The sequence below is a fragment of the Phlebotomus papatasi genome, chromosome 2, assembly GCF_024763615.1.
Source record: "Phlebotomus papatasi isolate M1 chromosome 2, Ppap_2.1, whole genome shotgun sequence".
NCBI lineage: Eukaryota > Metazoa > Arthropoda > Insecta > Diptera > Psychodidae > Phlebotomus > Phlebotomus papatasi.
This window is the reverse complement of record NC_077223.1, coordinates 13,177,551-13,191,754: the sequence shown is the minus strand read 5'-3', so window position 1 is coordinate 13,191,754 and position 14,204 is coordinate 13,177,551. Positions and strand designations below refer to the sequence as shown.

Below are 14,204 nucleotides of genomic sequence, written 5' to 3'. Positions count from 1 at the left end.
GTACAGACACCTGACCGCCCAGTGCCGCTACCCAAAAGTAGCGACATTTTTGTGCTTTTTGGATGCGAAAAAAGAACGACGAAGCTTCTCGAAAGTATTTCAATGTTGAGGGTCGACCGTTGGGATGATATGAGTCAGATGTTGGAATTTCGGTCTAAAAACTTTCTTGTTCTTCTTTATGTTTTTATTGGCCGACGTTTCGATCCTTGGTTGGGACCTTCTTCAGGGCCTACATACAATTTTAAACATGAATCTGACAGTTCAGGAAACTCATTTTAAATAGATTTTTTACAACTTACATCAAAAACTGGGAGAACAATTGTAAATAATAAAACAACACCATCAACTTTCACTGACACTACGTATTGCTCTTCATCCATCAGCAGTGGAAGATTGACTTACGTAGATTGAATACGTAGTGTCAGTGAAAGTTGATGGTGTTGTTTTATTATTTACAATTGTTCTCCCAGTTTTTGATGTAAGTTGTAAAAAATCTATTTAAAATGAGTTTCCTGAACTGTCAGATTCATGTTTAAAATTGTATGTAGGCCCTGAAGAAGGTCCCAACCAAGGATCGAAACGTCGGCCAATAAAAACATAAAGAAGAACAAGAAAGTTTTTAGACCGAAATTCCAACATCTGACTCACTTCTCGAAAGTTTTGAGATATCTTTAAGTTTATATGAGTCCCTGTCAAAATACCAAAAGCTCAGTTCTTAAACGCTAATATTTCGAAAAGTTTAAAATCCCGAACCACAGAAGTCGAAATGAGTCTAAAATCCCGAAATTCCAAATTCAAAATCCCGAATGGATCGACCGCCAAAATTCTGAAGGCTAAAATTTCGAAAGCCAAAAACTCAAAAGCCAAAATCTCGAATTCTTAAAAGTTACTCCCAGAATTGCACCTACGTTTGCTGGAGTCGAAAGGAAATTTTCTGTGTTTTGGGAAATTATTCTTCACATATCCTCCACTGAGAGAAATCCGAAAAAGTTAAAATAACGTTCCGGAAATGTTTATTTTACCCTGAAGTATTGATCCGAAATCGGTGTAAATATTAATTCTTGAGAGTTAATCCGGTGTTCGTCGGGTGGGAGAGGAATAGCCCAGAATAAAAGTCTTTTCCTCCAAGTTGGGAAGAAAAGACTTTTATTCTGGGCTATTCCTCTCCCACCCGACGAACACTGGATTAACTCTCAAGAATTGATAATACGTCGGTTTTCCTAATAGTTGTAAATATTATGCTTTTTAGGTGTAATATGGGTTAAAGTTACCCTTTTTCATATTAATTTTACCCTTAAAAAGATGTAAAATTAAAATTAAAAATTGTTGATATATTTTTACAACTTCAGTGTCCGTATATTCGCTCAAAGGCGGACTAGCGCAATTGATTTTACAGCAATATTTCCGGTGATTGCCAGTGAAAAGGTAGTCACCCTAAGATGAAAACACTTTTTTGGTTTTACCTAGAGCTTTCAGTCCTCATGAGGATTGTCTTACTGAAAAAGATTCCCATCAGGACCGAAAGCCCTGGGCAAAATCAGAAACTATTTTCATCTCAGGGTAACTACTTGACTACCTTTTGAGTGATAATCACCGGAGATATCCCTCTAGAATCCTCCGTATTGTTTATGTTTATAAACATTAACTATTCGGGATTTCAACCTATATTTTTGATTTCGTCACTTCGGAGTTTTAGCGTTCATGATTTTAGCCGGTATCGGGTTTTTTGAAAATAATAAGAAAATACAAAATAGAAGTTCTTTAGCATACGAAAGTACAATGTTTAAACTATACAGCAGGGGGTCTCGGGATTACGTATATTTTCGTGACCGTTCAAGGTCTCATGTTTATCTCATAAGTTGCATTAGATTTACGCTTATCCATTCAAGAGCGACGAAAATGTCACACGGATTACGAGATTGATACCTATCAAATCGTTTGAAATCAAACGAATTGTAAAAAAAGCTTAAAATTGCATTTCAGTTTCGTTTTAAAAGTTTTACCGAGAAAATCTGAAAGCATGACACACACTGCATTACGCATTTGACCGAAAACGGAAAAATTTTATGTACCATGGGTAAGAAATTTTCCGTATACGTTCGACTATATAAAATAAATTAATTTTAAAGAGAATAACAGTGCTATCCCAATAAAAAATCAACATGTTTTTTAGCACTTTACTATTCTCAAGTTGTATTATCGACGTTTCATTGACGTCACTGTATTCTAAAACAACTAAATGCACTAAATAGTCATGGCAGGAGTCAATATAATAAACGGTCAAATATCTAGAAGCACTTGAGAACAGTAAGGTGCTAAAAAATGTTAATTTTTTATTGGAATAGCACCATGGATAGACTCGAATTTATTTTAATTGGTCCATAAGTTTTTTTTTGGTATTTTTAACGCTAATTCGACAAAATCGTAAAAATTAACAGATGAGAAAAAAATTTCAAAGTTCTCGATGCTTACTCTCCTTTTGCTAGATAGTTTGTCTATCGATTTAAGTCAATTAAAAAAAAACAAACATATTTTTTGGCCTTTGTAATTCAGCCTCCCTTAATACGAAATGTTTTTCTATTAAAACAATATTTGAGGGTAATATATTTAATACGATATATATATATTTAATACTATTACCTTTGTTGAGTCAGATGCTGGTAATCGCCGTAAAATCCGCAACCCCTGTAAGAATGCTTATTTCTGTGTCTTCCACTTTGGTAGATTATCAAAATGTAGGTACACCGTGTGTTGGGAATGGCAATAAAAGAAATTCAAAATTGATTTAACATATCACCACATTATATTAATATTTTTAAGGTATATTATAAAAACATTTGGAATTTTGTTTAATGTATTTCATGGTTGTTTTTTTTCTCTTTTTTTCTCCTCTCATTCTCTTCATACTTCACATTCTCTTTTGAAATCATCTCTTTTGTGTAATACTCCTCTTCACATTGTGCTTAAAACATTGGCAATTTATACATTCTCTCAAGGAGAATTCACTCTTTTATTATTTACTAGTTATATTCAAAAGGTTTCAAAAAAGTGGAGCATTTTTTCATATTTGTTTTTTTTCTCTTGTTCCTCCAGTCAAAGTTATGTATTTTTCAACGGAAAAAAGGGAAGAAAGAAGAAATTTTATCAGCTTAACACTGTTCTATGGGGAGCTTTACTTGAGGCAAAAATAAAATTGTCACTTTATGAGTTTATGTCATCAGAAATACATTTTTTCAGTGCCCCGTAAGCACTACTGTATCCTTTTCATTTTGTCTATTTTGTGATACTTCACAGCTCTGAACAATTTTTTAATAAATTCTCTCTAAATGTGCACTACAACAAAATAACAAAGAATACAAAATAAAAAATTAACTTGTTCTTTTTATTTCAATTTCGTATATCTTCTTATTACTCATCACTTTATTTGCCTTTTGACTTTTATTCAAACGCTCCTCAAAAATCACAATAGTCACAATTAATAAAATTTAGTATATTAATTATACACATTAAGGGGCTACTCATGGAGCTTTTTCTGTGTAAAAATTCTCTGTTCCACTAACTCATATGCAAAAGAATAAAAAATGCCCAAAAATTCTAGAAGAACTATATTTGATTTTCTAGCAAGTAGATTATCCATTAAGTATTTTAGTATTTTTGCGACAAGGTCAAAAAAATTATTTTTCCTTTTTCTCTATACTCATTGTATTCTTAAGGATATTCTCAATATGACTCAACAGCTGCAAGAATTTTTATTTCAAACTCTGACTTCCGGACTTTTTATCCATGTAATTTGAAGTTTTCATAAATAAATAATTTACTTTCAAGTATTTTAGTTGATAATTTTAGAATATGAATTACTGGAGACTGGCTTACTTTACGGTTTCCATCTTCACAAATCTGCGCAAATAATGATCGTAAAAATTCTAGAAGTTTTATTTTCTTAAAATAAAAAAAAATAAAGAAATCTTTAGGAAAATTTGAGAAATAATAAACAAATATTACTAAAATCATTTGCTTTCAATTATTTTTAAAAATTGTGATCGCGGTTATTCTAGCACTTTTTCCCCTCAGCAATAAACCGTTTAATAACAATTCATTTAATTACATGAATAACTGCAAAAATTCTAGCACTATTTTAAAGTACATCATAGATGATATTTTTTAAACATTATTTGATATCAATCGAGAATATCAATGAAATCATTTGCTCCATTTAGACAAATCAATATTGAGAAAATTCTAGCAGTTAATGAATTTCTTAGAGCAAAATCACATTGAAGCGTAAATTCATGCACAAATTGCATAAATTTATGAAATACGATTAGGCTTTAACGGTGATGGTGAGCATTTCACCGTCAATGTGATTTTGCTCTAAGAAATTCATTAACTGCTAGAATTTTCGCAATATTAATTTGTCTAAATTGAGCAAAATTAAACTTTTCCTGTTAATTTAACAAAACTTTTTTTTTTAAATTGCAAAACTAAATAGAATAATTTGGAATTATAGCATTTAACTATAATTCTTGCTTCCCTAATTAGAAAAATTGCAGCAGTTTTTTTCTTGTGAATGAAAATTATTTATTATGAGTGTTTTTAAACAGACTTCTATTCGCTTTGTACGTAATCCCAATAATTTTTGTATTTCTGCACACAAAGGGCCGACAATCAGAACTGGGGTTACCCAAATCCAAAAAATTTCACCCAAGTAGGGCCAGGAAAAAATTTCTATCTTCACCATGGCCTGAACTGGAGCTTTCACTTTTTTTAGGCAAATGATCTACCAACTGAACTGTGGGGGCATCGGCCCTGATTATCTTTGCCACTGATCTCAACCAATTGCCGTGTGCACTTCAACTCGTTTCGACTCACTACAAGTCTAAGAAACGGCATCATGCGTACAATTGAATCAGCATTTATTTGTTTAGAAATACTTAGAAAATTTCTTGCAGACTGCTGGATTTCTTTTGACGCACGTTTTAAAATTTTTGTATCTATGGAATTTTATCCTGATTATTCTAGCAGTTCCTCAACGTTTTTCTCTAAACAGTGTTTTTTTTTGGAATACGTTGTATAAAAAAATCTAGAAATTTATCCGTGGGTGACTTTCTTGTTCGTAAACTTTTCTTTAATTCTAGCACTTAATGAGGGTCTTCACCGATCCGATCGACCATGTTTAATCGGTGTGGACCATTCTTAAACATTAGAATAAAAAAAAGCTTACGAATTTAAGGGGTCAAAGTCACCCGCATCTACGGTACCTATAAATCTTTTTGCAGGACTTTTAAGTGATTGCAAATATTCTAGCAGTTTTCCAAAAATCGTCGTAGTCTTTCATAAGTCTAACAAAAACTCGTATATCTGAAATTTCAGACATTTTTATGTAAATCTTTAATTTTGCTAGAATTATTGCAAAATTCTAGCACTGCTAAAAAATCATATTGGCTTTTACTTTTGCATTATGAAATTCTTTTTTCCAGGGTCTAAAGAAACTACTTTAAGACCTAGGACACAGACCTTAATACAACCCTTTCCATTCCGTTACCAAGTCAGCCACTTCTCTAAACGAACGTTCTTTTTTCGGTCCCAGTCTAGTGAGGTTTCTTCAATTCCAGTAATTTGCAGGAATTTGATAAAACCTTTAAATAAAAAATCTGAAAATTTTGCTAGAATTCTAGCAGTTTGCACAGAAACCACTAATATTTTTGACAAGTCTGTCGCTCGAGTGAGCAGGACAAAAAATATTTTTGCACGTAAAAAAGCTCCGTGTACAGCTCCTTGGATTTTTTATTCCTTCTTCAAAGTCTTCCACTTAGTTTCCATCGGTTTTTACTAATGTTTATTTTACATTCTCTTTAGCAAAAAAGCTTAAGAGGTTCTCAACTCTCTTTTTATAAAGGGATTGAAAGTGATGATAAATACTTCTTTACTTTATATTACATTTTTTTTAAGTTGGTATTTTGAAGTGTGAAAGAAATAAAAATTTACATTAGTTTTATATTCATTTTTCTCTATTACATAAATTAACCTAATAAAATTCTCACCTAAAATATATTCCTATTTACTGTTGGTTGTTTTTCAAATATTTTTCTTTATTTAAAAAAACATTATGTTGCTTGTAAAAAAAATGGGAAATAAAAAAATTTACATTAGTTTTCATGATTTTCCGGTGTGATTTGATATTTTATCACAATTATGTTCTTTTGGTGGTTTCTAATGCAATTTGTAGCATGTAATATTATTTTTGTTCTTGCAGTTTATCTTGTGAACTTAATAAAATTAAAAAAAATATATTGTAATACTTTTATTAAATTCACCTCAATTTTTCGATAATTCTCATTTAAATTTTGTTGTCAATCATGGAAATTGGCTTTATTCATTTTTTTTGTCACTTCCAGCATTATTTTCTAATTTTGAGTAATATTATTTTAATAAATGTTTTCTTGTGTATATGAAAAACATTGTTTTATAACACGGCAAAAATCACATCACAATTATACTTAAATAACAAAATAACAAAGAATCCTCTTTAGATATTTATTTCGCAATTCCTTTTTTTGTTTATTTTTTTTTATAATTTTTTTCCTACTTAAAACGTTTACTGTTTCGTATAAAAACTGTTTTACATTTAACCATTTTCCATGTTTCACTTTAGTGTCTCGCGTTTCTCTTGTTTTTTTCTTTTTTTTTCTTTTTTAATAATAAAGGTATAATAATTTCAATAAATTGTATTATAATATTTAGTTAAATATAGTATTATTAATATTTATATTTTTTAAATCATTTTTATATATATTTATTTATTTACAGAAGACGCAATCTTCACTTTTTATTTAGTTTATTCAGTTTCTGAATTTCACTTTTGTTTTATTTCTTCCTTTTTAATTGCCAATAAAAATGAAATAGAGATCCTTTTTCATTGAATTCTTGGCGTATTTTTGTTTTATTATTATAACAAGTTTTATATTTCTTTTTTTTTATTATTTTATATATATAAATTTTCATTCCTCTATCAATTCTTTTGGTTCCTCAATTTTTCTTAAGCCGATAGGATGTTCCTTTTAAAAACTATTACTGCTTAGAAAAAAAATTAATAAACAATTTTTACAACCAATCATACTTCGTAATACAAATTGAAGAACTGAGTATAAAAATTTACAAACACAAGAAGTAATAGAGGAAAAATAATGTTCATTTTCATTTGGTAAATCAAAAGGAAATTTAAAAGAAATAATAGTCAGAAATTGAGAGATTTTCAATTGGAATGGCTTTGTCATGTACATAAATTGATAAAGGGTTTTCAACTCACTAAATTATTTCCTTTGTTCCAATTTCAATTTACATTCATTTACTAAAAAACCAAAGGAATTAGTCAAACAAAAGGACACGAGACTTTGTTTAAGTGAACAAAGAAACAGATTTATTTAATTTAAGGTCCACTATTGGTCCTATACAGAACGTCTAGAAAGCAATTTAAATATTCATAATATTCATGGACAAATTTATATTAAACAAGTTGTAAAATAGTGTACTAAAATTTCAATAATCTTCCAGATAACAGAGTAAAATGGAAAAAATTCTTAAATTTTAATTATATCGCGCTTTGTCCAATGTTCGTATCTCTACTGATTGGAAGATGGAGATTTTAGGCATATAATAACTTAGCCCTAGGGAAGATCAGGGCAATTCATATACGAATTTCTTTCGAAAATAGAAATTTTTTGGATAATCCTTTGATTATCCCAAAGATCTCAAATTATAGTTACTTGGCACAGTGATTTGCTACTTCAAGTTTGAAAGCTCTAGGACTCTTTGCTCAGATTAAAGTTACAATTTTCTTGATATTACAGCTATATAGATTTTTTAATTTATTTTCTAATAGATGTCGCTAGTGTTCATAGCGAATCTTTTATATTAAAGATTCTACTATCATTATTCGTTTTTAGATGAAAAAGTTTCTTTTTAAAAGTCTCCAAGATTAAGTAATTCAGTAAGGATCAATCGATAATAACCTTCATGTAAATGTTTTAAATCAAAAGAAATCTTTTCGAAAAACCACCGAAAGCTTATATGAGAAATACTAATATTCACCGCTTTAGCGCTGACAGTTTTTTTTTTTGAATTTCGAAGAAATTTCCCCTAACACAAAATTTTCAGTTAATACTTATCCCAACTAATATTTAGGGGTAAATCGCCGTTAGATACTCTTAGCACTATCTTAACGGTGAGCTAAAAGAAAAGCCGAAGTGAATTTGGTGGTGCCTGTTGGCATTCTTCGAAATGGCGCGAAAATTCACGTAGAGAAAATGAGAGGTTTTTTAATGTGAAAATTGTTTAATTCCCTAGAGTTAAGTCCTTTTCACAAGAAAATCCTTTCAATAATTTAGTTGAATACAGTTATTTGGGTTAATAGTGCATAACTGTCGATATTACAACAAAAACATTGGGATGAAATTTTGAGGTGGAAGACTCATCTTCTTTTGAGCTGTCCCAAAATTCAGGATAGGTTTGAGAAAAACCCTTTTGTGCAACACTATTTTGGTTCATTAGGAATGCAAAAGTACATATTTCAAGAAGGGACACGACCTGCTAATAAAGATAAAATAGAGAAGAAAATATTTTGTCGCATTTCAGAGATTTTTTGCAACCGCAGCGCCGCCAGACGTTTGTTAAGTGGGTTATTTGTGTCTCTTTCTCTCTCTCACAGTTGAATTACGCGCGATTTAAGAACTTTCCATTTGAAGTTGAAATTCAAACGTTTTACCATTCTGAAGTTTCAAAAAACTACACAAAAGTCCACTGTTATTGACAATGTTGACAACTGAAGTGTTAAGAATTTCGAAAATGGAAGGACAGCCAGCACAAAAACGGCGAATATGTGAACTTTTTAGCCTTCTGTAGGGGAATTCTATAACTTTCTGACACTGATATCTAACAAATTGCATTTGAATCTCAGGAGGGCTTTTTCGAAAATGTGATTCTGCAGATGCGACAGTACCATTTCAGATCACGTGGCATTGTCAGAAGTCACATTAATAAAATAGGGTATTTTTCCTCACAACAAAATAAAGATCAAATTTTGACAATTAGGCACTTCGAAATTCGAGCAGGAAGTACATAAGTATCGAATTAGTCCATTCACTGGACTAATTCGATATGGCTACTGAAAAATCTGCAGCTGCCGAGTTTTGAACCCGAGACTTCACAGTCATAGAGACACTACTCTACCAACTGATCCACTGAGGCTCTTTTGTTTCCCATTAATAAAGTTAAGACTGACACACGTTGACATTCGATACACTTCGAAATTCGAAAAAATAAGTCTTTCAGCCACCACGCGAATGAAACGAAAAGTAAAAATATCATTTCGTTAGCTTTCGAAAGCGATCTTCGAATGCCTTTCTATTGGGCAAACTCTTGCTGTGAATGCTCAGGACGACCATAAAATTACGTACGTACGACTGAAAAATTACTCATCAAATGAGATTTTTTAGCCAAGAAAGACCGATTGGGAAAGACGGATTAGTCAGAAGCTGATGAAACTGTAATCTGATCATTATTTTGATTATAATTACGTTAAGCCGTCTCTCGGCTTAAGTTGCAAGCCTGCCTATTGCATTAGGGTTCCGGGATTAGCAAAATAATGATGACTTTTCCCTATTGTTGGGTGATAAATTGTATACCATGCCCGCTCTGTAATCCGGATCGGCGTAATCCAGACGAGTTATCGACGGTTACATTCAAAATAATTTTGAGGTAATGTATGCATGTGCTTTCAGCACTGAAAATGAATTATCCTGTGATGTTTTTGCTTAATAAATGAAGTTTAATAGCATAGAATTCTCTAATTATGTCTTTTTGAGCATCTTTAAAACTTTTATATTAATTCTACAGAAAAATCTTGTATTATATTTTCAAGACATTGAACAAATTCAAAAAATCCATCCGGATTGCGAAGCGGACATCTGTCATATTGTCTCCCAATCATCCGGATAACGAAGCCGGCACTGTATTTTGAATTTAAACCTTTAAAATATTTATTTAAAAAAATGTTTAAATAATCAAACAATTAGTTTAGGAACTCAGGGCAAATGCGTAGATATAGCAATTATTCTGCATTGCTAATTATAAATTCGTGTGGTTTTTCGGTTCCAGCAATGTTTTTAAACCCGGAATACCCTTATATCAAGTGAACGTACTGAGCGAAGAAAATTCTGTGTTTCTTATGAAGCTTATGAAGTATCGTTTAACACGGGTACACAGGAACACAGCTTGAAATTACAGTAGAGCCCCGCTATTGGCCATCGCTCTATAGTCCACAATTTATCGACCGTTGATTTCAAAACACTGATTTTAAGCTAGGTTATGTTTTTTAGTACGCGACATGCAATGTTGTCAAAATTATTTTAATATTTCTGGCAAACTTTATTGAGTAGTTGCGATAATTGTGATCCATAATGAAGAGAACGAGGACAAGTACCACAATCGCAAAGAAAGTGGAAGCCCGGCGAGCAATTTCAATACTAAAAGTCGTTGATAATTTTAAAAAATGACATGGACTATAGTGCGACCCAAGTGTCAAATTTGGAACCAAATATGAACTATAGCGACACACTACTGTACCAAATTAATGAACTTGTATGACAGCTGTCATTTTCTTTTCAAATGTCAAAGTTTAGCAAACAATGTCAAAAATGTTTAAGTATATTTAGTTGGAAGGTAGATGTCGCTACGTGTAGTATCTGCAGAGTATGCGTTAAGGAATTTATTTTATTTTGCGTGAAGTATCACAGCATTTGCCAACGTCACACCAACGGGACATGTTTCACGTCAGTGCAACGTCAATAAAGGGCTACCAGACAGTAAAGTACCGCTGACTTTTAAGAAAATGAAATTGGGACAAAACTTCAATTAATTACATTCAGTGCACTTTTCAGTAAGTGACATCAAATTGTAAGTTTGACAGATTTTAAGCACATATATTTCAGACAGGGCAAGTGATAGAGACATTTCCTTAATTTCCTCTGCACTCCCAGCAGCAAGATACGAACTTTATAGACAAAGTTTGGGTTAAGAAAACAAGCACGTATTAAACATAGAAACAAACTTATGAAAATTACAGAGGGGAAAATGAAGAAAAGTCCTCAACAACTGTTTTATGGCTAAGAGAATGGTCTATGGTAGTAGTATTCATTTCTATATAAATGTTTTCTTTAATCAGTAGTTGTTGCTTTTCATTATCAAGTTACTTTTTCTCCTCTCTTTTTTTTGCTGTATCATTTTAGTAATAATTAGAATATGCTGTTGCAATACTTGGCTATGTTTATTTTGTCTTTTTCATCAGTTTTGTTATTTTTTTTTGTTTTGTTCGTCATTTGCTCAACTTATACTTGTTGTGTATTTGGCTGTATTCCTTGTTCTATTGTTAAAATCTCATGCTTCTGTTTCTTGTGAACCCATTAACGGAGTATTCTCATTTAATCTACCCACCTTGTTGCTCTTTTTCTCTATTGTATTTAATTGTTTAGCCCCATTGGGACGCCTCGAACCACCTTCAATGGTTTCCCTGCCCCCTACATATTTTCATGTATTTCTATACAAGGTAACTTCACCGTCAGCCTCTTCTTCATCTTCCTCATCGTCATCGTCATGACACAGGCCTCCAACCATTGTATCCTCTACTGGAACTCTCACCACAGTCTTCTGGTAATTCTGTGACAATTTATTATACTTGATTCCCGTATATCGATGGTAACTATTTTTCTGTACATCCGCAAATAGTCAGGAAGATAAACAAAAATGACCAATTAATTGGTATTCCGGGAAAATTAATCAGACAGGACCAGCTGTTCCCCATGGCCTAGACAAAAGCACTTACCTTTACAACTGTAACAATGAGAATAATGCAAATAATGAGCAATAGTGCAGCTACAGTGAGGGCTGCAATGGTTATTTGGGGTGATGTTAGGTGATTGAGGAATCCTTTAGCCTCAGGATCCAGAAATGTTGATGCCGTCTGGCCAAAAGCACCAAAAGCACCCACACCAAGTTGACTCAGTGCCTGTTCCGCCCCAATTTGTATCCGCCTCTTTCCGGCCGGAGATGAATTTATGCAACCACCTGGAAAATCAACAGCCAAGATATAACATTTAATCTTCACACATACAGAAACAAAAATCCTCTATTTTGTATTAAATTTAGTTCCCTCGAAGCACCATTTACTCCTTTTACATTTCCAGCAGGTAAGATTCTCAATTAAAAAAATACTCCATTATACTTGAAAGTTCTATTTGGAATACAAATGAAAACTTTATGAAAATACCGTATTATTAATATTATTACATTTTAAAATTGTGATTAATAAGTAAACGTCGGCAAAAAAAACGAAGAACATTTAGTAAAAGACCTAAACTTCATTTTCTGACTTTCAAATGCATTTGCAAAATAGATCTAAAAAGGCGTATTTCACACTCGATTTAAATTAATTCATAAATCACCTAAACATAATAATAATCAAGATAGAAAATTCGTTTCAGATCTCATTTTCTACTTTTTTTTCTTTAAATAAACAACGTTCGGATTCCGGATGATGGGACTTTCTTTAGGGTCTCATAGTGCATTTTTACTCAATTAGAACAGTTATATTCATCAGGATTTTGTTATTTTGACCAAAAAAAAATATATTAAAAGTTCAAAAGACTTAGACATCGGATCAAACGATTTTTCACGTTAAAGCTATAATTCATGTGAGAAACACTATGTTCACGCTATAAATATTGATTTGATATTAATGACCAACGCACAATAACTTTCGTTTTGTAAACATGTTTTTGACATTTCAGTGAGAGTGAATGAAATGTAGATCTAGTCATCTCACTCTCTCTCATAGGAAATTATGAAAACATGTTTACAAACAAAAGTTATTGTGCGATGGGCATAAGAATTCGGTCACTATTGGATTATGGGAAAATTAAAACGCGGATTGACCTTTGAGCTTTTCTCTCCTTTATTCTCCCTACGACGTTTCGGAGGCCTTTTTCCGAATAATAAGACTTCAAAACGTTGTAGGGAGAGTAAAGGAGAGAAAAGCTTAAAGGTCAATCTGTGTTTTAATTTTGCCATTGATTTGAAATAATTAATTTCTATTCATTAGTGCGATTTATATTACAATCTCAGCTCTTCGTTAACCGACACTTCGATATACGGGTTGCAGTTGCTAAACACCGACGTGACGGTTGATTATTTCAAATTTTATTTTCATATGATAAACCGTAAATTGTGCTGCAAAATGAAACGTGAATATAGGGAAGACCGGGGAGGTTTGGGACACTTTTTCATGTTTTGACTTTGAGACACTATTCCAAAAAACCACGATAGTGTATTCCAATTTTATGCGGTCTATGGGATACTTATGGGTAGTGACTTTATAAAAAGTACTCGATAGAACTTGGAAAACAACTGAGTTTTCTTGGAGAAGATAAAACATTTTACTTGACGCTTTGTCCCAAACCTCCCCGATGTGGGGCAGTATGGGACGCAAAAGGTGATGTTTGGGACGCGTTTTTTCTCGCATAATTTGTAACACTGGAACACGTTAATTAATTTTAATTAGCAGATTAAAAATATTTCTCATAGAAATAAAAATGTTTCATCTTTTATTTACACTTAGAAATTAATATCAATTTTATTTGTACGGTAGAGTCATTTATTGTCAATCAATTATTTAAAGTATTTTCTTCTTATTTTCCATCTACATTTCTTTTCTTTTTTTATTCTAAATATTGCAATCCTGATTATCAAATTCCTCAGGCGAGTAGATTTTCTTGCAACTCTTAGTTTTGAACTCATTGATAGATTCCTGTTTCATTTTACGACAACTGCATTGTACCTGTTTTCTCATTATTTCTCTGAATTATCTCTCACCTTGCCTTTTCTGGAAAACTTCTTCGAGAAATTTTCGAAAAAAATAGTTTTAACTAGATTGGGCAAAGATCGAATATCCTCTGAGAAGGAATTATTGATTCCCAAGACAATTATGGTTTAATTGTCCCTGTAGTTAGAGAAATCTGCTGCACTGATAAACTTTGCACCAGAGGGAGATTTACAGTAGAAACTGGGCATTACTTTCCATTTTGACAATAATAAATTGCACGCCACCTACAATCTTGTCGAAAATCAACGTCCCATTCATCCCCTTTCAGGCGTCC

The 14,204-nt window shown here is 32.0% G+C and overlaps 1 protein-coding gene across 1 annotated transcript in view; it reads right to left on the bottom strand.

Moving 5' to 3' along the window:
* Nucleotides 1–2,780: 2,780 nt before the first annotated feature.
* The window catches only part of LOC129803747 (furin-like protease 2), a 146,017-nt gene continuing 134,593 nt past the window's right edge, over nucleotides 2,781–14,204 (bottom strand). The window contains exons 11-12 of the mRNA XM_055850518.1: nucleotides 11,876–12,117; nucleotides 2,781–11,760 (exon numbers count right to left, since the gene is read on the bottom strand). Of these exons, the coding sequence (XP_055706493.1) occupies nucleotides 11,581–11,760; nucleotides 11,876–12,117 (422 nt within the window). The 3' untranslated portion in view covers nucleotides 2,781–11,580. The remainder of the gene's footprint in view (nucleotides 11,761–11,875; nucleotides 12,118–14,204) is intronic.